Source organism: Mobula birostris, chromosome 11, assembly GCF_030028105.1.
Source record: "Mobula birostris isolate sMobBir1 chromosome 11, sMobBir1.hap1, whole genome shotgun sequence".
In the NCBI taxonomy this organism is placed as follows: domain Eukaryota; kingdom Metazoa; phylum Chordata; class Chondrichthyes; order Myliobatiformes; family Myliobatidae; genus Mobula; species Mobula birostris.
This window is the reverse complement of record NC_092380.1, coordinates 34,841,231-34,868,529: the sequence shown is the minus strand read 5'-3', so window position 1 is coordinate 34,868,529 and position 27,299 is coordinate 34,841,231. Positions and strand designations below refer to the sequence as shown.

General features: G+C 43.5%; 1 protein-coding gene across 3 annotated transcripts in view; it reads left to right on the top strand.

The window, feature by feature from the left end:
• LOC140205017 (serine/threonine-protein phosphatase 6 regulatory subunit 3-like) overlaps nt 1–27,299 on the top strand; it is a 207,794-nt gene that overhangs the window by 89,163 nt on the left and 91,332 nt on the right. For all 3 annotated transcript variants that reach the window (XM_072272080.1, XM_072272079.1, XM_072272077.1), the window contains exons 6-8: nt 161–273; nt 9,403–9,516; nt 26,021–26,186. In XM_072272080.1, the coding sequence (XP_072128181.1) occupies nt 161–273; nt 9,403–9,516; nt 26,021–26,186 (393 nt within the window). The remainder of the gene's footprint in view (nt 1–160; nt 274–9,402; nt 9,517–26,020; nt 26,187–27,299) is intronic.

Sequence of the window (27,299 nt, the reverse complement as noted above, 5' to 3'; positions counted from 1 at the left end):
AGCTTTATTGTCGCTGTTACTGAAATGTTGCTGAAGTGAATTGATGATAGCTGCCATGATGGGGTTTGAACTTTTACCTCTGAATCAATGGTTCTGTACTGTCTAATTCACTGAAACTGACTGTCCATCTTTCTTTGTGCTTTTGCTTCCATTGTCACAGCAACACTCTAATGCATCCCAGTCTCTCTGCGACATTATCCGACTGAGCCGTGAACAAATGATTCAAATTCAGGACAGTCCCGAACCAGATCAGCTGCTCGCCACACTTGAGAAGTAAGCTTACCGATTTCTGTTTTGACTTGTAGCTCTGATATTGCTCTAAGATGTTTTTTTTTCTGTGGGGTGTTATGTCTGCCCAATCCTTGTGAAGAGTGTGATGGCTGAACTCGAGAAACTCAGCAACTGGAGTAATTATTTTGTATCTATCAGGCCTCAAAAGACTGGACTTGGAGAGGATCTTTCATGTAGTGGGGGAGTCTAGAACCAGAAGGCACAGCCTCGCAATACAAGTATGTCCCTTAAGAAGAGAAACAAAAAAGAATTTTGTTAGCTAGAGGGTGGTGAATCTGTAGAATTCTTTACCATGGATGGCAGTGGAGACCAAGTAATTGGGCTTATTTAAAGCAGACGTTGATAAGTTCTTGATTAGTAAGGGCGTCAAAGGTTATAAGGAAAAGGCAGGAGAATGGGGTTGGGAGGGAAAATTAATCAGGCATGATCAAACAGCATAGCTGACTCGACGGGCTGAATAGCCTGATTCTCTTCCTATGTCTTTATGATTTTATACTTGATTTGTCCATATTTCAGAAGGTGCTGCTGAAGAAAGTTGAATTGCTGAAATCTATATAGTCAAAAATTGATTATGTTTTAGGATCTAGGTCAATTGACATTTAAAAAATAGCAATATATTTTCACATTATTAGCACAGTGGAAGAGAGATTCCATGTGTCTGTCACACCTTCTAAGTATTAAAGGACGTGGACTGGGAGGAACTGTTAAAGGCACCTAGATGAGTAACTGCAGTACATTTCGTGATCATGGAGGCAGATGTGAACATTTAGGGTGCACGTTTGGGAATTACTGTATCGTCTGTTGTTCCTGCTGACCTTTGAGTTTAGGCGGTATCAGCTCCATGCATTCAGTTCAAGGTTCCTCTTGTAACTCAGTGCCACACCCGGTGACACAAATAACTACTGAAATGCAAAGATGCTTTTCTCATCCCTTTTTTTGCCTAGCTTGGGATTAGCATCATTGTGGCCTTGGTGTGAGGTTTGCTTTCACCCAGGCCTTCTTGCCGGTACGATATTTAGACCATAAGATGTAGGAGCAGAATTAGGCTATTTGTCCCTTCGAGTCTGCTCCACCATTTCATCATGGCTGATCCAATTTTCCTCTCAGCCCCAATCTCCTTCCTTCTTCCCATATCCCTTAATGACCGGACCAATCAAAAATCTATCAACGTCCACAGCTGCCTTTGGCAAGAGATTCCACAGATTCACCACTCTCTGACTAAAGAAATTCCTCCTCGTCTCTGTTCTAAAAGGTCGCCCCTATATTCTGAGGCTGTGACCCGAATGCTTTATTGCCACCTGTTAGGGAAAGGACAGGCACCTACCCTAAGCACTGTGTTTGGTGATCATAGAGAAGTACAGCACAGAACCAGGCCCATTGGCCCATCTAGTCCATGCTGAAACCATTTAAACTGCCTACTCCCATCGAGACGACAAAATCTGCAGATGCTGGAAATCCAAGCGACACACACAAAATGCAGGAGGAACTCATCAGGCAACGCAGCATCTATGGAGGAGTAAACAGTTGATATTTCTTCCCCTCCCCCTGCCACTGTTTTGTTCTAACTTCTCATCTTTTATCCAGTTTCGATGAAGGGTCTCAGCCTGACCTGTCAACTGCGTACTCTTTTCCATAGATGCCTGGCCTGCTGAGTTTCTTCAGCATTGTGTGTGTGTTACTCCCATCGACCTGCATTGACCTCTAGTTGTCCCACCCTACCTCAGTGGAAAAAGCCGGCTTGCATTTACCCAATCTGTACCCCTCATAATTTTGTATACTTCTATCAAATCTTGTCTCAATCTTCTATGTTCCAGAGAATACAGTCCTAACCTGTTCAGTCTTTCTCTGTAACTCAGATCCTCCAGTCCCAACAATATCCCTGTAAATTTTCTCTGCACTCTTTCAACCTTATATCTTTCCTGTATGTAGGTGACCAAAACTGCACACAATACTCCAAATTAGGCCTTACCAGTATCTCAAACAACTTCAACATAACATCCCATCTCCTGTACTCCTTTGATTTATGAAGGCCAATGTGCTAAAAGCTTTCTTTACAACCCTATCAACCCATGACACCACTTTCAATGAATTATGGATCTGTATTCCCAGATCCGTTTGTTCAACCACACTCCTTAGTGCCCTGCTATTCACTGTGTAAGACCTACCCTTGTTGGTCCTACCAAAGTGCAAAACCTCACACTGGTCTGCATTAAATTCCATCTGCCATTTTTCAGCTAATGCAGATCCCTCTGCAAAACCTTCGCTGTTCACTGTATCCCCAGTCTTGGTGTCATCTGCAAACTTAATAACTCAATCAACCACATCATCATCTAGATCATTGATATAGACGAACAACAACAAAGGACCCAGCACCGATCTCTGCGGCACACCGCTAGTCACAGGCCTTCAGTCAGAGTGCCAATGTTCTACGATCACTCTCTGGCTTCTGCCACAAAGCCAATTTACCACCTCATCCAGAATGCTCTGCAACTGAACCTTCTTGATCAGCCTCCCGTGCGGGACTTTGTCAAATGCCGTACTAAAGTCCATGTAGACAATGTCGACTGTCTTGCCTTCATCCACTTTCCTGGCAACTTTCTCAAAAAAACTCTAAGATTGGATAGACATGACCTACCACACATGAAGCCATGCTGACTATCTTTAATCAGTCCATGTCTATTCAGGTACTGAGGTGAGAAAATCTGCCGATGCTGAAAATCGAAGCAAGACACACAAAATGCTGGAGAAACTCAGCAGGCCAGGCAGCATCTATGGAAAAGAGAATACAGTCAGTGATTCAAGTGAAGACCCTTAATTAGCACTCAAATACTTATATATCAGATCCTTTAGAATATCTTCCAATAACTTTCCCACAGCTGATGTCAGACTCATCGGCCTATACAAGAAAATTTTGAAGTCACTGATTATCACTTGGAGTACAGTTAAGGTTGATTATCAAGAAATGGAAAGAATATGGCACAGCTGTAAATCTGCCTAGAGCAGGCCATCCTCAAAAACTGAGTGACAGTGTAAGAAGGGGAACTAGTGAGGGAGGCCACCAGGAGACCTATGACAACTCTGGAGGAGTTACAAGCTTCAGTAGCTGAGATGGGGGAGACTGTGCATACAACAACTGTTTCCCGGGTGCTTCACCAGTCGCAGCTTTATGGGAGAGGCAAAGAGAAAGCAACTGTTGAAAAACTTGCATGAAATCTCAACTAGATTTTGCCAGAAGGCATGTGGGAAACCCTGAAGTCAGCTAGAAGAAGGCTCTATGATCTGATGAAACCAAGATTGAGCTTTATGGCCATTAGGCTAAACGCTATGTTTGGCGTAAGCCAAACACCATACATCATCAAAAATACACCATCCCTACCATGAAGCATGGTAGTGGCTACATCATGCTGTGGGGATGTTCACTGCAGCAGGCACTGGAAGGCTTGTGAAGGTAGAGGGTAAAATGAATGCAGCAAAATACAGGGAAATCCTGGAGGAAAACCTGTTGCAGTCTGCAAGAGATCTGCGATTCGGGAGAACATTTGTTTTTCAGCAAGATGACCACCCCAAGCATAAAGCCAAAACTATGCAGGAATGGCTTAAAAACAACAAAGTTAATGTTCTGGAGTGGCCAAGTCAGAGTCCAGACCTCAATCCAATTGAGAATTTGTGGCTGGACTTGAAAAGGGCTGTTCACTCATGACCCCCATGCAATCTGACAGAGCTTGAACAGTTTTGCAAAGAAGAAAAGGGAAATATTGGAGTATCCAGATGTGCAAAGCTGGTAGAGACCTATCCACACAGACTCCAGGCTGCAATTGCTGCCAAAAGTGCATCTACTGTGTTTTATACTTGTGATCAATTTAGATCACTTTGTAGAGATCTGTTTTCATTTTGACACGAAAGAGTCTTTTTCTGTTGATTCGTGTCAAAAAAGCCAAATTAATCCACTGTGATTCAATGTTGTAAATCAATAAAACATGAAAACTTCCAAGAGGAAGGTGAATACTTCTGATAAGCACTGTATCTTTTTGCATATTGACTTTGAAACCAATGACATTGTGGTCACTGGATGCAAAGTGTTCCCCTACACAAACTTCTGTCATCTCCTGTCTCATTCCCTCATGGGAGATTAAGTCTCATACGCTCCCTCACTGGGACTTCTACGTACTGATGAAGGAAACTTTCCTGAACATTCTTGACAAATTCTATCCCATCTAGTCCTTTTACAATATAAGATTCCCAGTCAATATGTGGAAAGTTAAAATCACCAACTGGCAACAGACTGCAATCTCTTTACAAATTTGTTCCTCCAAATCCCTAGGACTGTTGGATGGTCTGCAATATAGCCTCATTAACATGGTCATAGCTTTCTTGTTTCTCAGTTCTACCCATACTCCCTCACTGGTGGAGTTGTTCAGTCTGTCCTGATGGAGCACTGCTGTGACGTTTTTCCTGACTAGTAATGCCATACCTCCTCTTTTAATCCCTCCTGCTCTGCACATCTAAAACAATGGAACCTGGAGTATTGAGCTGCCAGTCCTGCCCCTCCTGCAGCCAAGTCTCACTAATGGTTACAATGTCATGATTCCAGGTATTGATCCATTTCCTGAGCTCTTCTGCCTTTTCTGTGTTGCTTCTCGCATTGAAATATACGTAGCTCAGGGATCTAGTTGCACCATGCTCAACCTTTTGATTCCTGACTTTGTCTGAGGTCTTACCGGCATCTGCCTCTACAACCTCTCCACTAACTTCTGATATTCTGGTTCCCATCCTCATGCAACTCTAGTTTAAACCCCACCACATAGCACTAGGAAACATTCTGGCTAAGATATTAGTCTCCCTTTCAGTTTAGGGTCAAACTGTCCCTTCTGTGCAGGTTTTTGCAAACAAAATGATGGAGGCGTTTTATGTTTCAAAAAAGCCATAGCAACTCGTTTATTGTACACCAAAAAAAAACTGAACACAAAGAGTGCTAAAAACCCTTTCCATAATTATGTCATCACGTCAGACCAGCCTCTTGAAGTGAAACCCCAACTCACTGGTGCTTGTGAATTATGTAAGTTTCCACCAATTACATTACTCTACGCCACCTTCCCTGGAAGAGAGCCCAATGATCCCGAAATCTTATGCCTGCCTTCCTTCCTCCTTACATCAACTCCTCAGTCACATGAAAACTGTATAATTTTCCTAGTTCTTGCCTTACTAGCACTTGGCATGGGTAGCATCCCTGAGATCACAACCTTGGAGGTCCTGCCCTTTAACTTTAGAGGTTTCGTACCACTCCAGTTCTTATGGCATATTTCTCTTTTCCAGCAGAACACTGATGTGGGGTTCTTACAGTAAAATGTTTGAGGTTTCATACCTCTCCACTTGCTCACTTTAATTAAATTGTATAAATTTTCGTATGAGATGAAATCTTTCCAAGAATGATGTAAAATTGACCCTGGATGTATTTATTTGGCCTAATTCTCGAGGAGTCAACGTGCAGGGTGTATCAGCCTACCTGCTGTACACCTTCCCTCCACCAACACCCCCGCTGTCTTACGCTGTACTCCTTCCCTCCCGCCCCGCTGTCTTATTCTGTACTCCTTCTCTCCCCCATTGTCTTATTCTGTACTCATTCCCTCCATCACCCCCCCCCATTGTCTTATTCTGTACTCCTTCCCACCCGCTGTCTTATTCTGTACTCCTTCCCTCCACCTTCGTTGTCTTATTCTGTACTCCTTTCCCCCCCCCGTTGTCTTATTCTGTACTCCTTCCCTTCCTCCTGTTGACTTATTCTGCACTCCTTCCCTCCCCCCGTTGTCTTATTCTGTACTCCTTTCCACCCCACCCTGTTGTCTTATTCTGGCTTCTTCCTTCCTTCCTCCTATTTTGGGTCTCTGTGGGTGGAACTTAGAAACAGGAAGTGGTCAATAACTCTTCTGGGTGTTTTTTATAGACCATCCAAGAGTAACAGGGCCATCGAGGAGCAGATCAGGAAACAGTTTCTGGAAAGGTGTAATAATATCAGGGTTGTTGTTGGCGGAGATTTTAATTTCCCCAATATTGTTTGGCATCTCCCTAGAGCAAGGGGTTTAGAAGAAGTAGAGTTTGTTGGTGGTTTTCAGGAAGGTTTCCTGACACAATATGTAGATAAACCTACAAGAGGAGAGGCTGTACTTGATCTGGTATTGGGAAATGAACCTGGTCAGGTGTCAGGTCTGTCAGTGGGAGAGCATTTTGGAGATAGTCATCACAATTCTATCTCCTATACCATAGTACTGGAGAGGGATAGGAACAGGCAAGTTAGGAAAACATTTAATTGGACTAAGGGGAAATATGAAGATATCAGGCAGGAACTTGAAAGCATAAATTGGGAACAAATGTTCTCAGAGAAATGTACGGCAGAAATGTGGCAAATGTTCAGGAGATATTTGCGTGGAGTTCTGCATAGGTACGTTCCAATGAGACGGAAAGGATGGTAGGGTACAGGAACCATGGCATACAGAGGCTGTTGAAAATCTAGTCAAGAAGAAAAGAAAAGCTTACGAAAGGTTCAAAAAACTAGGTAATGATAGAGATCTAGAAGATACAAGTCTTGCAGGAAGGAATTTCAGAGTAAAATTAGGAGAGCCGGAGGGGCTATGAGAAGACCTTGGCGAGCAGGATTAAAGAAAACCTCAAGGCATTCTACAAGTATGTGAAGAGCAAGAGGATAAGATGTGAGAGACTAGGACCAATCAAGTGTGACAGTGGAAAAGTGTGTATGGAACTAGAGGAGATAGCAGATGTACTTAATGAAAACTTTGCTTCAGTATTCACTATGGAATAGTATGTTGGCCATTGTGGGGATGACTTACAGCAGATTGAAAAGCTTGAGCATATAGACATTAAGAAAGAGGATGTGCTGGAGCTTTTGGAAAGCATTACGTTGGATAAGTCACTAGGACCAGACAAGATGTACCCCAGGCTACAGTGGGAGGCGAGGGAGGAGATTGCTGAGCCTCTGGCAATGATCTTTGCATCATCAATGGGGATGGGCAAGGTTCTGGAGTATTGGAGGGTTGCAGATGTTGTTCCCTTATTCAAGAGAGGGAGTAGAGATAGCTCAGGAAATTATAGACCCATGAATCTTATTTCAGTGGTTGGTAAGTTGATGTAAAGATCCTGAGAGGCAGGATTTATGAACATTTGGAGAGGCATAATATGATTAGGAATAATCAGCATGGCTTTATCCGAAGCAGGTCCTGCCTTATGAGCCTTTTTTTTGAGGATATGACTAAGCACATTGATGAAGGTAGAGCAGTAGATGTAGTATATATGGATTTCAGCAAGGCATTTGATAAGGTACCCCATGCAAGGCTTATTGAGAAATTAAGGAGGCATGGGATCGAAGGGAATATTGCTTTGTGAATCCAGGAATTGGCTTGCCCACAGAAAGCAAAGAATATTTGTAGACAGGTCATATTCTGCATGGAGGCCGATGACCAGTGGTGTGCTTCAGGGATCCGTTCTGGGACCCCTTCTCTTTGTAATTTTTATAAATGACCTGGATGAGGAAGTGGAGAGATGGGTTAGCAAATTTGCTGATGACACAAAGGTTGGGGTGTAGTGGATAGTGTGGAGGGCTGTCAGAGTTTACAACGGGACATCGATAGGATGCAAAACTGGGCTGAGAAGTGTGAGGTGGTTCATTTTGGTAGGCCAAGTATAATGGCAGAATATAGTATCAATGGTATTGAGTGGAGGATCAGATGGATCTTGGGGTCCGAGTCCATAGGACACTCAAAACTGCTGCGGAGGTTGACTGTGTGGTTAAGAAGGCATACAGTGCATTGGCCTTCATCAATCGTGGGATTGAGTTTAGGAGCTGAGAGGTAATGTTGCAGCTATATAGGACCCTGGTCAGACCCCACTTGGAGTACTGTGCTCAGTTTTGGTCTCCTCACTACAGGAAGGATGTGGAAACTATAGGAAGGGTGCAGAGGAGATTTACAAGGATGTTGCCTGGATTGGGGAGCATGCCTTATGAGAATAGGTTGAGTGAACTCAGCTTTTTCTTCTTGGAGCAACGGAAGATGTGAGGTGACCTGATAGGGGTGTATAAGATGATAAGAGGCATTGATTGTGTCAACAGTCAGAGGCTTTTTACCAGGGCTGAAATGGTTAACATGAGAGGGCACAGTTTTAAGGTGCTTGGAAGTAGGTACAGGGGAGATGTCAGGGGAAAGTTTTTTACACAGAGAGTGGTGAGTGCGTGGAATGGGCTGCTGGCGACTGTGGTGAAGGTGGATGTGATAGGTTCTTTTAGGAGATTCCTGGATAGGTACATGGAGCTTAGAAAAATAGAGGGCTATGGGTAACCCTAGGTAATTTCTGAGGTAAGGACATGTCTGGCATAGCCTGTATTGTGCTGTAGGTTTTCTATGTTTCTTTCAGGTTCTGCTGAAAGGTCTCAGCCGGAAATGTCGACTGTTATCTATCTCCATAGATAGTCCCTGACCTGTTGAGTTCCTCCAGCATTTTGTCTGTGTTGCAGATGTTTTCCAGCATCTGCAGAATCTCTAGTGTTTAAAATTTCCCATTGAACCTGTACTTCATGGTACTTGTGCACATGACAATAAACTCGACTGAGTGCAAGACAGGACTGATGGGATCTTTCGGAGAACTATTCAGCCCCATCGGGAGGAAATATAAAAACCGATGTGTAAAGCAACAAGGGAACAGATCAGGATGTGGCTGGTTGGTGAAGGAAGGATGTTGGTGAAGGAGGTTGGTGAAGGAAGGAGGTATCTGTTTTTGTCTCCCGCACTATGGATAATCTGTCCACTGGCCCTGCTAACTGTAGCCGGTTGCACAAGGGTTCCATTGGGAATCTGGCAAGAGGATTTTTCCAGCATTGCCTCACTGACGAGGGGAATCTTGTTCTCCAGCATTTTGTGTGTTGCCGTAGTTCCAATTAATCAGCCTCACTGATACACCAAGGCAAGCGTAAATGGGTCTCGAACTCCAACTGTTGATTGAAAGTTGGACACAAGTGCTACAGTTTGAACATGGTTTTGCAGGATGTAGGTAATTTGCTTCTACAGTATTTGATTTTTGATCGCAATCTCTGATTTTCTTCCTCAGACAGGAGACTATAAAGCAGCTGCTCAGTAACATGTTTGATGGTGAGAAGAATGAATCTGTGATTGTAAACGGGATCCAGGTGCTGCTGACACTGCTGGAAACACGTAGACCCCGGTATGTGTGTTAATATCAAAAGGCACTGAAATCAGTGTTTTCATTGCTGTCGAGATTTTGAATAGATCACATTTTGTTTGAAGGCAGAGGTACATGGATATTGGCAGTGTCCTACATCACAGGAACTTGAGAAGTAAATGTACAAAGTTATGATTTTGGCCATAAAAAATGATATCAATCATGCTTGTGTTGGATCTAGAGATGATATTATGCAGAAAATTCTTTGGAAGTCAGGAATGAAACTTGTGGTGACAGCCATTTTATTTGATGTTCATATCAAAAAAAAAGTAACAGTAAAGCTATTATGTTCACCTCCTCCCTCAGAGCTCCAAACAATCCTTTCAGGTGAGGCAACACTTCACTTGCGAATCTGCTGGGGTTGTCTTTTGTGTCTGGTGCTCCCAATGGAACCTTCTCTACGTTGGTGAGACCCGTCGTAAATTAGGGAACCACTTTGTTGAGCACCCCCAACAAAAGCAGAACGTCCCTGTGGCCAGACGTTTTAATTCTGATTCCCATTCCTGTTCCGACATGTCGGTCCATGGCTACCTCTTGTGCTATGATGAGGTCACCCTCAGGGTGGATGTCAATACCTTATATTCCATCTGGGTAGCTTCCAACCTGATGGCATGAGTATCAATTTCTCCTTCTGATTTAAAAAAAAATCTCAATCTTTCCCCTCTTATTCTATTCCCCACTCTGGCCTCGTACCTCTTTTCACCTGCTGATCATCTCCCCCTGGTGCCTTTCCTTTCTCCCATGTCCACTCTCCTTTTCTATCAGGTTCCTTCTTGTCCAGCCCTTTACCTTTCCCACCCACCTGGCTTCACTTATCACCTTACAGCTATCCTCCTTCCTCTTGCCCTACCTTTTTTATTCTTGCATCCTCTTTCCTTACCATTCCTGCAGAAGGGTCTCGGCCCAAAACATCGACTGTTTATTCATTTCCGTAGATGCTGCCTGATTTGCTGAGTTCCTCCAACGTTTTGTGTGTGTTGCTTTAGATTTCCAGCAATTGCAGGCTTTCTTGTGTTTATAGTAAAGCTATTGTTTATTGCCTTCAATACTATTATTCCAAGCAGGCTTGTCATGAGGCTCTGGACCCTGCTGCTGGATCCTTGACTTTCTGACCAGCAGTCCAGAATCAGTAAGGATAGGCAGCAATCCCTTCATCACGATTATTCTAACCACTGCTGCACAAGATTGCATCCTCAGCCCCCACACTACTGCCTGTACACTCATAAATGCGTGGCCAGGTTCTGCTCCAACTCCACCTACAGGTTTGCAGATGATACCAGTGTAACCGGTCAAATCTCAAATAACACATGCTCCTGTTTACATCAAAGTTGTTGATCTTGAGAGTTTCAGGCCCCATGGCGTGAACATGACCAGTAGCATATCCTGGTCCAACCACATGGATATCATGGCCATTAAACCTCACTTCCTCAAGGGGCTAAAGCAATTCAATATGACATTTATCGGCTCTCACCAGTTTTTAATCAATGCTCCATAGAAAGCATTCTTTCTAGATGCATAGTGGCTCGATATGCTAACTGCTCTGCATGTGACCACAAGAGATTGCAGAGAGTTGTGGATATTGTTAAACCCATCACAGAAACCAGCCTGCGCTCTGTGGACTCTTATCTATACGTATCCCTGCTTCAGTAAAGCAACCAGCATAATCAGAGATTCTACCCACCTTGGATATTCTTTCTTCTCTCCTTTTGCATCTTCTCAGGCAAAAACCTGAAGCCCTAAGGACACCTTGCATCCTATTATTACAAGACTGCTGAATGGCTCTTCAGTACAAAAAGATGAACTTTTGACATCGCAATCTACCTTGTTATAATCCTGTACTTCATCATTTACCCTCACAGCACTTTTTTTTGATAGCTTTTACACTTTATTCTGCATTGTTATTGTTATACTTTATTTTAGCTCAATGTACCGTGTAATGGTTTGGCCTGTATAAATAGTATGCAAGGCAAAGTTTTCACTGCAACTCAGATGTCTGGTATGGGAACATGAGTCATCAGTCTTTTTGGTCTCGAGGTTAAAATGCTAGTAACTGAGCTAAGTGGACTAGAAAAATGATTATCACTCATGGGAAGATGTTGACCAGTTGGCAAAGCTTCATCATCATAGAGTCTACTGTAAAGTATACATTCAGATCAACAAGCTTGGTTTGTATTGTGGATGCAGGAGCAGGTCAGCGTCTTGGTCTCCTACAGTGGGTGATTCGCTTTATTACAGAATGCCCAGTGTCTTTCCACCTTCTTCAAGGAGCACACAAAGAGTGTGCAGCACAGTAGTGTAACAGATTGTGTAATGTTCACCAGTGATCGTGATCAGGGTTCCCACAGGGGTGTTTTATACGTCCCCCCTTTGACCGTGTCAGTTTCCTCTGGCTGCTCTAGTTTCCTGCCACATTCCAAATACATACATGTCAGGGTTAGTAAGTTTTGGGTATGCTGTGTTGGAGCAGGAAGTGTGGCAACACTTGCAGGCTGCCTCCAGCACATCCTCGACTGTGCTGGTTGTTGACACAAATGATAGATTTCACCATTTATTTCAATGTACATTTGCAAGAAAGTCTGTGAATTCTTTGCAATTGCCTGGTTTTCTGCATTAATTAGTCATAAAATGTGGCCTGATCTTCATGTAAGTCACAATAATAGACAAACACAATCTGACTAAACTAATAACATACAAACAATTGTACTTCTCATGTCTTTATTAGACTCATTGTTTAATTACTCTCAGTCCAGGCTGGAAAAAGTATGTATTTTATAACTGGCAGAATCTCCTTTAGCAGCAATAACCTCCACCGAGGTTTTTTGTAGGTGCTGATCAAAGCTGCACAACGGCGCGGTGGAATTTTAGACCATTCCTCCATACAAAACTGCTTCATCAATATTTCTGAGATACCCTTGTGAACAGCCCTCTTCAGGTCATGCCACAGCATCTCAACTGGGTTAAGATCTGGACTCTTGACTTGACCATTCCAAAATACAAGTTTTCTTTTTAAACCATTCTGTTGTTGATCTACTCTTGTGTTTCAGATCATTGTTTTGTTACATCATCCAACTTCTATTCAGCTTCGGGGGACAGACAGCTACCCTGACATTTTCCTGTAAAATATCATGGTACAATTTTGAGTTCATTGTTCCCTCAACGGTTGTAAGCTGTCCAGGCCCTGAGGCAGCAAAGCAGCCCAGAACCATGATACTCCTTCCACCATGCTTCACAGTTGAGATGAGGTTTTGGTGTTGGTGTGCAGTGCCTTTTTCCTCCAAGCGTAACAGTGTGCATTTCTGCCAAAAAATACAACTTTTGTGTGGTCTGTCCACAGACCATTGTCCCAGAAGCATTGTGGAACATCCAGGTGGCCTTTTACAAACTTGAGACATGCAGCAATGTTTTTTTTGGAGAACGGCAGTTTCCTCCATGGTTTCCATCCATGAACACCATTCTTGTTCAGTGCTTTTCTTATAGTGGACACATGAACAGAGAGTTCTAGAGATTTCAGCAGGTCTTCTGCTGTCATTATTAAATGTTCGAGGTCAGCCGAGGTGCGACCAGTGAAGAAGTGAGTGAGGGGATTGGCTGAGAAGGAGCGGTCAAGACCATCCAGCAACACAAACGTTCGAGGTTGGCCGAGGTGCGACAAGTGAAATGAGTCAGAATATCAGCCAATATAATCAGGGTTTGATCCAGGGAGCGGTCTGTCGGGGAGTGACCTTGTCAAGGGAGGTGCCTTGTGAGAAAAGTGCAAGTCTTTGTCTCGAGAGTCTTCGGCGAGAAGGCTGAGAGAGGAGACTACGCCACAGTTGGAGAGAGTGAGAAGTGGTGAAGAAATGACAGGTCAGTGTGCTGCTTGCATGATGTGGGAGGTCAGGGACGTTGATGGTGCTTCTGGTTGCTACAAGTGTGGAAATTGTGTCCAGGTTCAGCTCCTGAAGGACCGTGTTGAGGCGCTGGAGAAGCAACTGGATGAGCTCAGGTTCATCCGGGAAACCGCGAGTTTTCTGGACAGGATCTACTGCGACATCGTTATGTCGAAGATACCGGAAGAGAGAAGGGGGGTGACAATGAGAAAGGGATGGATGCTTGGAGTACAGAAGACCCTGGGGATGTACCTCCTGATAACAGGTTCACCCTCTTGGAAGCTGTCGGGACAGAAGACACTGCCAGTCTGAGAGGCGGATGGGTCTGCGAGTCAAAAATTGACGAAGAAACAAAGCCGAGGAGACAGAAGTCAGGCAGAGCCATGGTAGTAGGGGACTCCATAGTGAGAGGTACAGAAAGGTGTTTCTATGGCAACAGGCTTTTAAGGATGGTGTGTTGTCTCGCTGGTGCCAGGATCCAGGATGTCACAGACCGATTGCAGGACATTCTCAAGGGTGAAGGTGAACAGCTGAAAGTGGTGGTGCATGTGGGCACAAATGATGTCGGGAGGATAAGGATAGAAATTCTGCAGCGTGACTTCAGAGAACTCGGGAGAAGGCTGAAAAGCAGGACCTCCAGGGTGGTTATCTCCGGTTTGCTTCCAGTTCCTTGTGCTGGAGAGGACAGGAACAGGGAGATAGGGGATTTGAATGTGTGGCTGAGGAGCTGGTGGATTTAGACTCTTGGACCACTGGGATCTGTTTTGGGGTAAGGATGAATTGTATAGAAGGGACGGATTGCATCTTAACAGACAGGGGACCAACATTCTGGCAGGCAGGTTTACCACTGCTACACGGATGTGTTTAAACTACGTAGTGGGGGGGGGGGATGAACTGGAAATATAAGGATGGAGTTAAAGGGAAAGAGAGAATAAGAAAAGTTAAGAAAGACAACAGAATTAACGGGTCAGAAAGCTCAGGAAGGGATCGGAGAGTATGGCCAAGTGCAATAGGAATTGATGTGAAAGGTGAGGGGAGTAAAATTATTACTTTAAAAGGATTAAAAGTATTATATATGAATGCGCGCAGTATAAGAAATTAATTGGATGAGCTGAGGCTCAATTGGAAATTGGCAAGTATGATGTGGGAATAACAGAGACATGGCTGCAAGAGGACCAGGGCTGGGAAATGAATATTCAGGGATATACATCCTATCGAAAGGACAGACAGGTTGGCAGAGGGGATAGGGTGGCTCTGTTGGTGAGGAATGAAATTCAGTCACTTGCGAAGGGGGACATAGAATTAGGAGATGTAGAGTCAGTATGGATAGAACTGAGAAACTGTAAGGGCAAAAAGACCCTAATGGGAGTTATCTACAGACCCTAAACAGTAGCCTGGATATAGGGTGCAAGTTAAATCAAGAGTTAAAATTGGCATGTCGCAAAGGTAATACTACCGTTGTTATGGGGGATTTCAACATGCGGGTAGACTGGGAAGATCAGGTTGGTACTGGACCCCAAGAAAGGGAGTTTGTGGCGAGCCTCAGAGACAGATTCTTAGAGCAGCTTGTATTAGAGCCTACCAGGGAGAAGGCAATTCTGGATTTAGTGTTGTGTAATGAACCATATTTGATAAGGGAACTCAAGGTAAAGGAGCCATTAGGAGGTAGTGACCATAATATGATAAGTTTTAATCTACAATTTGAGAGGGGGAAGGGAAAATTTGAAGTGTCAGTATTACAGTTGAACAAAGTGAACTATGGACCCATGAGGGAGGAGCTGGCCAAAGTTGACTGGAAAGATACCCTAGCAGGGATGACAGTGGAACAACAATGGCAGGTATTTCTGGGAATAATACAGAAGGTGCAGGATCAGTTCATTCCAAAGAGGAAGAAAGATTCTAAGGGGAGTAAGGGGCAACTGTGGATGACAAGGGAAGTCAAGGATGGTATAAAAATAAAAGAGAGGAAGTATAACGTAGCAAGGATGAGCGGGAAGCCAGAGGATTGGGAGACTTTTAAGGAGCAACAGAAGATAACTAAAAAGGCAATACGGGGGGGTGGGGGGGTGGGTAACGGGAGGGGAGATGAGGTACAAAGGTAAGCTAGCTAAGAATATAAAGGAGGATAGTAAAAGCTTCTTTAGGTATGTGAAGAGGAAAAAATTAGTTATGACCAAAGTTGGGCCCTTGAAGACAGAAACGGGTGAAGTTATTATGGGGAACAAGGAGATGGCAGACGAGCTGAACGAGTACTTTGGATCTCTCTTCACTAGGGAAGACACAAACAATCTCCCAGATGTAATAGTGGCCAGAGGACCTAGGGTAACAGAGAAACTGAAGGACATTTGCATTAGGCAGAAAATGGTGTTGGGTAAACTGATGGGACTGAAGGCTGATAAATCCCCAGGGCCTGATGGTCTGCCTCCCAGGGTACTTAAGGAGGTGGCTCTAGAAATCGTGGGCGTATCGGTAATCATTTTCCAATGTTCTATAGATTCAGGATCAGTTCCTGCGGATTGGAGGGTAGCTAATGTTATCCCACTTTTTAAGAAAGGAGGGAGAGAGAAAACAAGCAATTGTAGACCAGTTAGTCTGACATCAGTGGTGGAGAAGATGCTGGAGTCAATTATAAAAGATGAAATAGTGGCATATTTGGACAGCAGTAGCAGGATAGGTCCGAGTCAGCATGGATTTACGAAGGGGAAATCATGCTTGACTAAGCTTCTGGAATTTTTTGAGGATGTAACTATGAAAATGGACATGGGAAAGCCAGTGGATGTAGTGTACCTGGACTTTCAGAAAGCCTTTGATAAGGTCCCACATAGGAGGTTAGTGGGCAAAGTTAGAGCAGATGGTATTGGGGGTAGGGTACTGACATGGATGGAAAATTGGTTGGCAGACAGGAAACAAAGGGTAGGGTCCTTTTCAGAATGGCAGGCAGTGACTAGTGGGGTACCGCAAGGCTCGGTGCTGGGACCACAGTTATTTACAATATACATTAATGATTTAGATGAAGGGATTAAAAGTAACATTAGCAAATTTGCAGCTGACACAAAGCTGGGTGACAGTGTGAAATGTGAGGAGGATGCTATGAGAATGCAGGGTGACTTGGACAGGTTGGGTGAGTGGACAGATGCAGTTTAATGTGGATAAATGTGAGGTTATCCACTTTGGTGGCAAGAACAGGAAGGCAGATTACTATCTGAATGGTGTCAAGTTAAGAAAAGGGGAAGTACAATGAGATCTGGGTGGCCTTGTTCATCAGTCACTGAAAGTAAGTGTAAGGGGTTTCTTCTTGTATGTTACTGCGTATGTTAATCAAGATGACTCCTTTGTTATGTTAAATGCTGAGAAGGTTCTTTCGCTGCATTTTTTTGGGTTATCTTATTGATAAGAGAGTGACTGAACCAATGGTTGTCCATGTTATTTTTTGGGGTGATATGCTGTCTCATATGGCTGGGAAAGGGGGTTTTGGTGGGGAGTTGGAGGAGAGACCGGGAGGACGACGGTCGTGCTGGGAGCGCTCTGCTCGATCACTTCGGATGGTCCCGAGCTGCAAGTCGAGGGGGTCAGAGTGGATTTCAGGGTGAAGAAGGAAGGCCCCGAGCTCCAACTATGTGCACCAAGAAATTGAACTTCGATATGTCTGGAGCCTTTTTCATTCCCTTTTGTATTCTATCACTATTAATCTCATAGTCCTAGTAAGATTTATAAAGTGTAATTTGTAAAATGTACATTGTGTGCTGGCTGATGATTGATGTTTGAGGCCGAATCAGGTGGCATTGCACAGCAACCGACGTAACCGGGAGACAAGGTTGGGTGGCGGACAAGGTTTCCCCTAGTTAAACACAAGCCGATATAGCTGAGCGTTACATAAGTGAACAGGTACAGCAGGCAGTGAAGAAAGCTAATGGCATGTTGGCCTTCCTAACAAGGGGAGTTGAGTAAAGAGGTCCTTCTGCAGTTGTACAAGGCCCTGGTGGAGTATTGTGTGCAGTTTTGGTCTCCAAATTTGAGGAAGGACATTCTTGCTATGGAGGGAGTGCAGCGGAGGTTCACTGGGTTAATTCCAGGGATGGCGGGAATGTCATATGTTGAAAGATTGGAGCGACTGGGCTTGTATACACTGAAATTTAGAAGGATGAGAGGGGATCTGATTGAAACATATAAGATTATTAAGAGATTGGGCACGCTAGAGGCAGGAAACATGTTCCCGATGTTGGGGGAGTCCAGAACCAGAGGCCACAGTTTAAGAATAAGGGGTAGACTATTTAGAACGGAGTTGAGGAAAAACTTTTTCACACAGAGGGTTGTGGATCTGTGGAATGCTCTGCCTCAGAAGGCAGTGGAGGCCAATTCTCTGGATTCTTTCAAGAAGGAGTTAGATAGAGCTCTTCAAGATAGCGGAGGCAAGGGATATGGGGAGAAGGCAGGAACAGGGTACTGATTGTGGATGATCAGCCATGATCACAGTGAATGGCGGTGCTGGCTCGAAGGGCTGAATGGCCTACTCCTGCACCTATTGTCTGTTAGGTTCTTTTTCACCCCCTTCAGTATTGCACGTTGTGGTCTCAGTGTGATCTTTGCAGGGCGGCCACTCCTAGCAACTGAGTTTCCTCCATTTGTAGACTATTTCTCTTATGGTGGACTGATGAACACTCTGGTCTTTAGAAATGCTTTTGTAGCCTTTTCCAGCTTCATGCACTTCTACAATTCTTCTAAGTTCCTCTGAAAGTTGTTTTGATCGAGGCATGGTGGACATAAACAGATCTTTCTTCAGAAGAGCAGGCTGACTGTGTGTCTTCTATAGGGCAAGGCACCTCTAGAACGCACACCTCCAATAAGGGATGGGGTGTGAAGGGGAGGAGGAGCATTAGCGGAAGTTTGAGAAGTCAATATTCATGCCATCAGGTTGGAGGCTACCCAGATGGAATGTAAGGTGTTGTTCCTCCAACCTGAGTGTGGCTTCATCTTGACAGTAGGGGAGGCCGTGGATAGACATATCAGAATGGGAATGGGACATGGAATTAAAATGTGTGGCCACTGGGAGATGTTGCTTTCTCTGGCGGACAGAGCGTAGGTGTTCAGCGAAACGGTCTTCCAGCCTGCGTCGGGTCTCGCCAATATATAGAAGACCACACCGGGAGCACCGGACACAGTATATCACCCCAGCCGACTCACAAGTGAAGTGTCGCCTCACCTGGATGGTCTGTCTGGGGCCCTGAATGGTGGTGAGAGTCCGTAGGCTTATAGTAGACATCAGTGGATAAGTTGTCTCCAGAGATAGAGACAGCAAGATCAAGAAAGGGGAAGGGAGGTTTCGGAAATGGACCAGGTAAACTTGAGGGCAGGGTGAAAGTTGGAGGCAAAGTTAATGAAGTCAACGAGCTCAGCATGCGTGCAGGAATAAGCACCAATGCAGTCGTTGATGTAGTTAAGGAAAAGAGGGAGACAGATAACCAGTATAGGCTTGGAGCACAAAGCCAACAAAAAGGCAGGCATAGCTGGGACCCATATGGGTGCCCATGGCTACACCTTTAGTTTGGAGAAAGTGGGAGGAGCCAAAAGAGAAATGGTTAAGAGTAAGGACTAATTCTGCTAGACAGAGGAGAGTGGGGGTAGAGGGGAACTGGTTAGGTCTGGAATCCAAAAAGAAGTGGAGAGCTTTGAGACCTTCCTGGTGGGGGATGGAGGTATATAGGGACTGAACATCCATGGTGAAAACAAAGCGGTGGGGGCCAGGGAACTTAAAATCATTGAAAAGATTCAGAGCATAAGAAGTGTCATGAACATAGGTGGGAAGGGATTGAACAAGGGGGGATAAAACAGTGTCGAGGTATGCAGAAATAAGTTCGGTGGGGCAGGAGAAAGCTGAGACAATAGGTCTACCTAGGCAGGCAGGTTTGTGGATCTTGGGTAGGAGGTAGAAACGGGAAGTGTCGGGTATGGGAACTATAAGGTTGGTAGCAGTGGATGGGAGATCCCCTGAGCTGGTGGAGTTGATGATGGTGTGGGAGACAATGGCCTGGTGCTCCTTAGTGGGGTCATGATCGAGGGGTAAATAAGAGGAGGTATCCTTGAGTTGATGCTGTGCCTTGGCAAGGTAGAGGTCAGTACACCAGACTACAATAGCACCCCCCTTATCGGCGGGTTTTATAGTAAGGTTAGGATTAGTGCAGAGGGAGTGGAGAGCACAGCATTTGGAAGAAATGAGGTTGGAATGGGAACGAGGTGTGATGAAGTCGAGAGGGTTGATGTCCAGTTGGCAGTTAGCAATATCATTTCGGATCTCCCTCTCCCCTTCCTACTTTCAAATCTCTTACTATCTCTTCTTTCAGTTAGTCCTGATGGAGGGTCCCAGCCCAAAACGTCGACAGTACCTCTTCCTATAGACCACCAGCATTTTTTGTGTGTTGCTTGAATTTCCAGCATCTGCAGATTTCCTCGTGTCAATGTTTTGTAGGGCTGGGTCCCTGTTCATTGTTCCAGGAGTGTAGATATCTTTGAGTGTTTTCAAATCTGAGATGGATTTTCGGGGAATAGAGAACGGGTGGAGATTTGAGTTGAAGGGACAAAATACAATCAGCTACAAAGTTATAGATCAATTTTGTAGGGCTGTGTATACTTCCCCAATTTCTTATTCTGGTATAGTATGGATATTGGGTAATCTCCTGTACAGAATATGCTTTTGAATCCTCAAGAGTCCATTTCATGCAGAGTTGCGAGATGGTAGCAAAAAGTATGAGGTTTTTGTGGTGAAAGGGAAGTGGGAGAATTTAACATGGACTAGTTAACTGTTTAAAAAGTACAGCAAAGAAAGTGTTAACATTGTAATGGGATGTTACTTTTTGTGGAGGAAATTTCAAATTATGGTTTTAATGTTTTCGAGCAAATGGGAAGTGATTCGCCTCATTTGATCCAAGCCAGCAACTTTAGATTTGACCGCATTACTTTCTAACTATTTGACCACAATTCAGCACATCACAGGAACCAGCCTACCCTCTATTCCAGGGGTGTCAAAATACCGGCCCGTGAAGGGGTCCAATCCGGCCCGCAGGATGATTTGGGGGGAAAAAGTATATTCACAACCATTTATTATGTATCTGTACGGCAGCCGCTCTCTCTCCCTCGCTGCTCTCTCTCCCACCGCTGTCTGTGCCGCCTGCTGCGTCGGCAGCTTGTTCTGTGTACTTAGAAAACAATAGGCGGCAGTTAACCACCCGCTGTGCATAAGCACCTACCACCCTGCACTGAAGACCACTAGGACCCCACTTACGTCGTCAGACACAGTATAAACATACAGAGTACTCAGGTAAGTAACACCTGTAGCAAGGCTGAGACTGTTTGCTGCTGTGGTTCAAAATGCTTTCCAAGAAAAGAAAAGTTGACATGGAAGGTCGGATATTCAACAGGAATTGGAAAGATTGTTTCTCCTTCTGTGAGGTCAACGGCAAACCTGTGTGTCTGATATGCTTGCAGCAAGTGGCTGTGGCAAAAGAGTACAATATCAAACAACACTATGAGACGTCACACAGAGAAAAATATGATGAGTATGCAGGACGACTCAGAACGCAAAAGGTAAACGAGCTTGAAGCAGCTCTGAAAAAACAGCAATCAGTGTTCACCAAAAGTCGAAAGACTCATGATGGAGCTGTCAAGGCCAGCTATATTATTGCCAATAAAATAGCTACTGCGTCAAAGCCATACTCAGAAGGAGAATTCATCAAAGCATGCATGCTGACGGCGGCTGAGCTGGTGTGCCCTGAGAAGACTACTCTACGATATGCCTCGTAAACCGCAACAGAAGAAGTCTGTTGTTGTGAAGTCGCTGCGAGATGGGAAGAAAAAAGGGCCTACTGCAGCGATGGAGCCTCGGATTCAGGTTGGATCGCCTTCGGAGGAGACGTATTTTATCTCTGGCGTAGAAGATCAGGGAGCAATGGCGGCGGTAGCGATCTCTCGGAAGAAGATGCCGGAATTGCGCATGCGCAAAGAAGTACGCATGCGCAAATCAACGCAACTTAAACTACAAGAACCGACGGCCACTGCAACTGAAAGCGACTCAGAGTCAGAATTGGATATCGCAGAGAATACAGATGAAGAAGAGGAGGAAGAACTGGAAGAGACTGGAAGTAAAGGAGACGACGGAGACATAAGGGAGGCTTTATTGCAATTAACAGCTGAACTAAGAAAATTAAAAACAGCTTAGAGACATGAAGATGTGCTATGATAAAGCTATGAAAAGACAGGATAAAATGGATAAGAAACTTCAGAAGATGGAAAGAACAATGGAGCATATTAACAATAGAGTGGAAAAAACAGAAAATGCTGTGCTTGTCTGGAACACGGAAAGAAATCGACTCTTGGAGAAAGTGGACGTGTTGGAAAATTTTAGTAGAGGTAATAATATTAAAATTGTTGGTCTTAAAGAAGGTATAGAGGGAGATAATCCAATAGAATTTTTTCAAAGATGGATCCCGAAAACCTTGCAAATGAAAGAGGAAGACCGATCAATTGAAATTGAGTGGGTACATAGAGCTCTAAGCCCAAAACCACAAGATGACCAATATCCACGATCAATTTTAATTAAATTCTTAAGATTTCAAGACAAAGAAAGGATTCTACAGGCGGCTGTCCAAGCTACCAAGAAGAGAAAAGGGCCACTGATGAATTATTTTCTACCCTGACATAAGTTATGAACTTTTGAAGAGAAGGAAGAAATTTAATCCAGTGAAAAAAGCCCTACGGGATCACGGTTATCAATTTATATTGCGTTATCCTGCAACCTTGAAGATTTTTTTGCCTGGTAGAGAAAAAAGATTTTTTGACGATCACCGGAAAGCAGAGGAGTTTGTGCGAGATTCTTTGAATATTCACCAGATACAAGAACAAACTCAGGGGAGCGAGATGGATTGAAGATGAAGACTGGATCAAGGATTAGGCCTGTTGGATTTTTAGGCGGATGAATATATAAATATATTATTAATTATATGAGGGAGGGGAAGAAAGGTTAAAATTTGAGGAATATTAGCTGGGAATAATGACATTAATTTTTTTTATATATATACAATCTTTTGTTACGGGGGAGCTGGAAGAAACACTGACCAATCGCTACGTTATTCATGTGTGCAAGCGTGGCAATAGCCACGACCGACACAATGGAGAAGGGGTAGTGTTGTGTATCTTTTCATTCACAACATTAGTGGGGGGTATTTTGTTTTTTCTTTTTTTGTATCTTACCTATTTTTTTTTCTTTTTGCCTGGATGATTGGGAGGGAAACACATAGCAACATGGTGAAGTTCAAAGAGATTCCCCGGGGAACTATGAGAGTTGAGAAGCTAAGTAATGTTTTAGATTTTAAGAGATAAGTATGAAACATTTTTGAATATTTGGAGCTCTTATTTACAGCTCCTATCATAAAGATCTTGGTTCCTTGGGGAAACTAACAAATATATATAAAATTTATTTTTAATCCCATGGAGCATGTGCAAACCTTCCAATATTCAGGTGGTTCTTTTTTTTTCTTTCTTTTCTCTTTAGGTAGGAGTATATATCGGGGGGGGGAAGGTAGATATTATTTTCTCTTGTATTCACTTTGAAAACTCAATAAAAATTATATTTAAAAAAAGCGTGCATAACTGATCCGGCCTGCATGAAGTCGCATTTTGCCCAATCTGGCCCGTGACCTAAAATGAGTTTGACACCCCTGCTGTATGCACTCTGTCCATACGGCAGTAAGATGGCCAGTATAATTAAAGGCTATACTCACCCCTGGCATTTTGCCCAACGCTGGCCCCCTAGGCCTGAGTCGACGTAGTAGTAGTAGTACCCACCCCTAGCATTCTCCCTTTTCCCCTCTCCCATTGGCTAGAAGATACAAAAGCCTGAAAGTGTGTACCACCAGGCTTAAAGATAGCTTCCATCCCTCTGTTATAAGACAATTGAACAGACCTGTTGAACAATAAGATAGATGCTTGGCCTCACAATGTACCTCATTACGATTTTGCACTTTATCATTTACCTGCACAGCACTTTTCAGTAACTTTTACACTTTATTCTGTATTGTTATTTTATTACCTTATTCTAGCTCAATACACTGTGTAATGATTTGATCTGTATAAACACTGTATCTTGGTGCATGTGACAATAATAAGTCAATAGCAAAATGCTCTATGAACTGGCAGTAACTTCTGAAAATGGTTAGGGATGCCTGCATTGCTAATGACACCAGTGGTCTATAAATGAATAAAAATAAAACAGCTAGTTAGACACATAAATCAGATTGTTATAAATCTGAAATAATTTCAATGCATTTCTTTCCTCTAGTTCCCATCCATTTTTTCCCCTGCCTCTATACTTGTTTAGGGAACTGTTTCCGTCTCCAACTTTTTACAGATCCACTGAAAGCGTATTGGCCTGAAACAAGTACCCTCTCCTCTCCCAAAATGCTATCTGACCTGCTTGAGCGTTTTCAGTGAACAAACTGCTGTTCGGTTGATGCAGTGCAGAATCTATTAAATTACCCTTTCTAATAAAGAGAACTCCATCTTGAAATACTTGAAAATTTTTGACTGGGTCAGTCCCCTTGGCGCCTCTGAATATGGACTCAGTCTTCAGCAGTTATAAATCTTGGCACTTTTGTGTAAAGTGCACCTGAAATGTAATATGCTCAAGTTTGCCAATTTTTTGTGTATTTCAAAATCAAACATGAGTTATTGTGAAGTCCTCACTCTGCATATCTGACCAGTTGATCAACATTGCAGATGTACATGCATGAAAATTAAACATTTCACTTGTACATGCATGAAAATTAAACATTTCACTTGTGTGGCCATAAGAAACTAATCTCCTAGGGAAGACCATTCCACACCCTGAGCCTGAATTAACGCTATCTTGATTCCATATTCTTGTATACTGTTTATATAAATCAAATACTTACACAGTGCTTTGAGGTAGAACAAAATTAAACAATCATAAAATACAGAATAAAATTTAAAAGATACAGAGAAAGTGCAGTGCAGTTAAACAAGGTCGTAATGCGGTAGATAGTGAGATAAAAGTCCATTTTATTGTATAAAAGAACTGTGACAGCTGTGTCAACATCTGGATATAATAACATAATATAATAGAACATGTATCCTAAGCTCTTGGATTTCTTCCCCTAAAGTACCTTGCTTCCTGAGATCTACCCCCCAGTTTGATTGGTATTGGAATTGGTTTATTATTGTCACATGTACAGACATAAAGTGAAAAGCTTGTCTTGCACGCTGTTCATACAGATCTATTCATTACATGGTGCATTGAGGTAGTACAATGTAAAGCAATAATAAGAAATCAGAAAAAATCGGAGAAAGTTCAGTGCAGGTTGACAGTAAGCTGCAAGATCATAACAAGGTAGATTCTGAGGTCAAGGGTTTTTCTTGTACTAGAAAACAATTGAATAGTCTTATAACAGCATGATGGAAGTTGTCCTTCTGCCTGGTACAGCACGCTTTCAGGTTTGTGTATCTTCTGCCTGATGGGTGGGTGAGGTCTTTGATTATGCTGGCTGCTTTACTGAGCCGGTCAGAAGCATAGGCACTGCCCAAGGAGGGGAGGCTGGTTTCTGTGATCTGCTGTCATCCACAACTCTGCAGTTTCTTGTCTCAGCCAGAGCAGTTGCTGTATCAAACCGTGATGCATTCATAGGATGCTCTTTATGGTGAATGGAGAAATTCTGTCAGCATCTCATTAGCATTCATCGATTCAATCATTTTTCAAATTCAAGTTCAATTGTCAATTCAACCATACGCATGAATACTGCCAAATGAAACAGCATTCCTCCACAGCTTAAGTATAAAACACAGTACCAACAGTCAAACACAGCACATATAATGAGGATAGCAGAAAACCACATAGTCACATACTCCCTTGGGATACATATCTCCCAAGGCTGTGAGCATCATGGCCTCTAGATTGATGGTGCATGGGTCATTATCTTGTAGCCACGTTTCAGCAAGATCAAGCCCGTGGCAATCCTCATCATGGTCTAATGCAGCCACAGGTGAACGCAAACCAGTTTATCTTCCTCCAAGCAAACACTGGAGAACAGCACCAATGGGAGGGTCCAGCCTCCAAACGAGCAGCAGCACCTTGCTCTCTGCCATCTCCTCCTTGCCACAGGTGACTCCGCGGCTGAGGGGAACAACTGAGGCCACACAGCTTTTCCACCTTGGGTCTTGCCAACAAACCAGTGTTCTTCTGTGCCCAGACTTGCGGTATTCTACATTACTAATGTCCAACAGGGTTTTGTGATCACAAGAAAGATTCCCCAGGATAATCATTTGCACCATCTGTTGGACGGCAGACTGCCTCTGACACCTTGCCAAATGGGTACCACTATTGAGTATCGGGGGTAGCTCTGCCATACTTTATGTTCTTAATATCCAGCAGTGTCTTGCAGTAGAAATGACAATGGGGGCAAAGAGTTACATCTTTGTGAAGACACAGAGGCAACCATGTGTGCTACCATCGTATCAGAAAAGTCTGTTTTGATAATCAGCTCTGCTCAGCAAAAGGTTGTAGCTGAGAACTTCAATGTTTACTGCCTGTTTTGTGTTGGATGTATTTCCTCCAGGTCTGATCTAGGTGGTATGAGTGGACTTTTCTGCAACATCGATGGCCAGCTGGATCTGTGCCCCCCTGGAATGGATCATGCCTGCAGTCAGGTCAGCGCAGGAACCCTCCAGGCTATCAAACTGAGACTGCGAGATTTCCATCAGCTCCTCCTTGACCCACCAAAGGTAAGTCTGAAATTAATTTCATTTTATCAACATGTTATGGCTTTGAGACAAGTTCCAGAGCTCCTGAACTCGTACACCCATGGGACTGAAAATACTGTGTGTGTTAGTTCTGACCATAACAGCTACAGAAGTTTAATCATATACAATGTGATTAAACTTATCACACGTAAATAATTAAAATACTCACACTTCAAGCTGAGGTCAAATGGCCGTCCTTAATTTTTTGATTTAAAAACTGGATTGTTTCCACCTTGGAAACCTTGTCATTTTTTTCTCTGTACTTATGAAAGTAAAATGAAGGATGTAATTCATCTGGGGGTGGAGGATGCAGTGAACATACACTCAGTGGCCACTTTATTAGGTACAGATGTGAAACTCATGTGGTCTAGGTGTTGTAGCCCATCTACTTCAGGGTTCGATGTGCTGTTGTTCAGGGATGCTGTTCTGCACACCACTGTGGGTTATTGGATTTTGTCACCTTCCTGTCATCTTGAACCAGCCCGACCGTTCTCCTCTGACCGCTCTCATTAACAGGATGTTTACACCCACAGAACTGCTGCTCACTGGATGCCTTTTTTCTTTCTCGCACCATTCTCTGTAAACTCTAGAGACTCTTGTGTGTGAAAATGGTGCCAGACAGTGTGGTTTGAGTATCTCAGGAACTACTGACTCCAAAGGTACCTAATAAAGTGGCCACTGAGTGAAATTTTGCTTCAGGGTGAATTTTACAGAATAGTGCTGTACTATTGCTATAACTTCTAATTGCACCAAGGTGCTGACAGGATGCTTCCCCTAGCATTAAAATATAGATTTTGGGCCTTATTTGTTGTAGGGATTGACTGTTTGGATGGATATAGAACTTCTCCACTTGGGGAAGAGTATAAAAATTGGAATTAGTCTAACCCAATCTGTTGTTGATATTCAGCTGTATGGTCTATCCTAAATTTGTTTCTTTTGCACACAATAGGATATGGGAATGTAGCGCAGAAGAATTAGGAATCAACAATGGTCTGAGTGACTGATAGCAGTTTTAAGACAAAACTTATAAGATGTTGCTGGAACTTAAGAACCTGAGTTATAGGGAAAGATTAAATAGGTTAACACTCCATTATT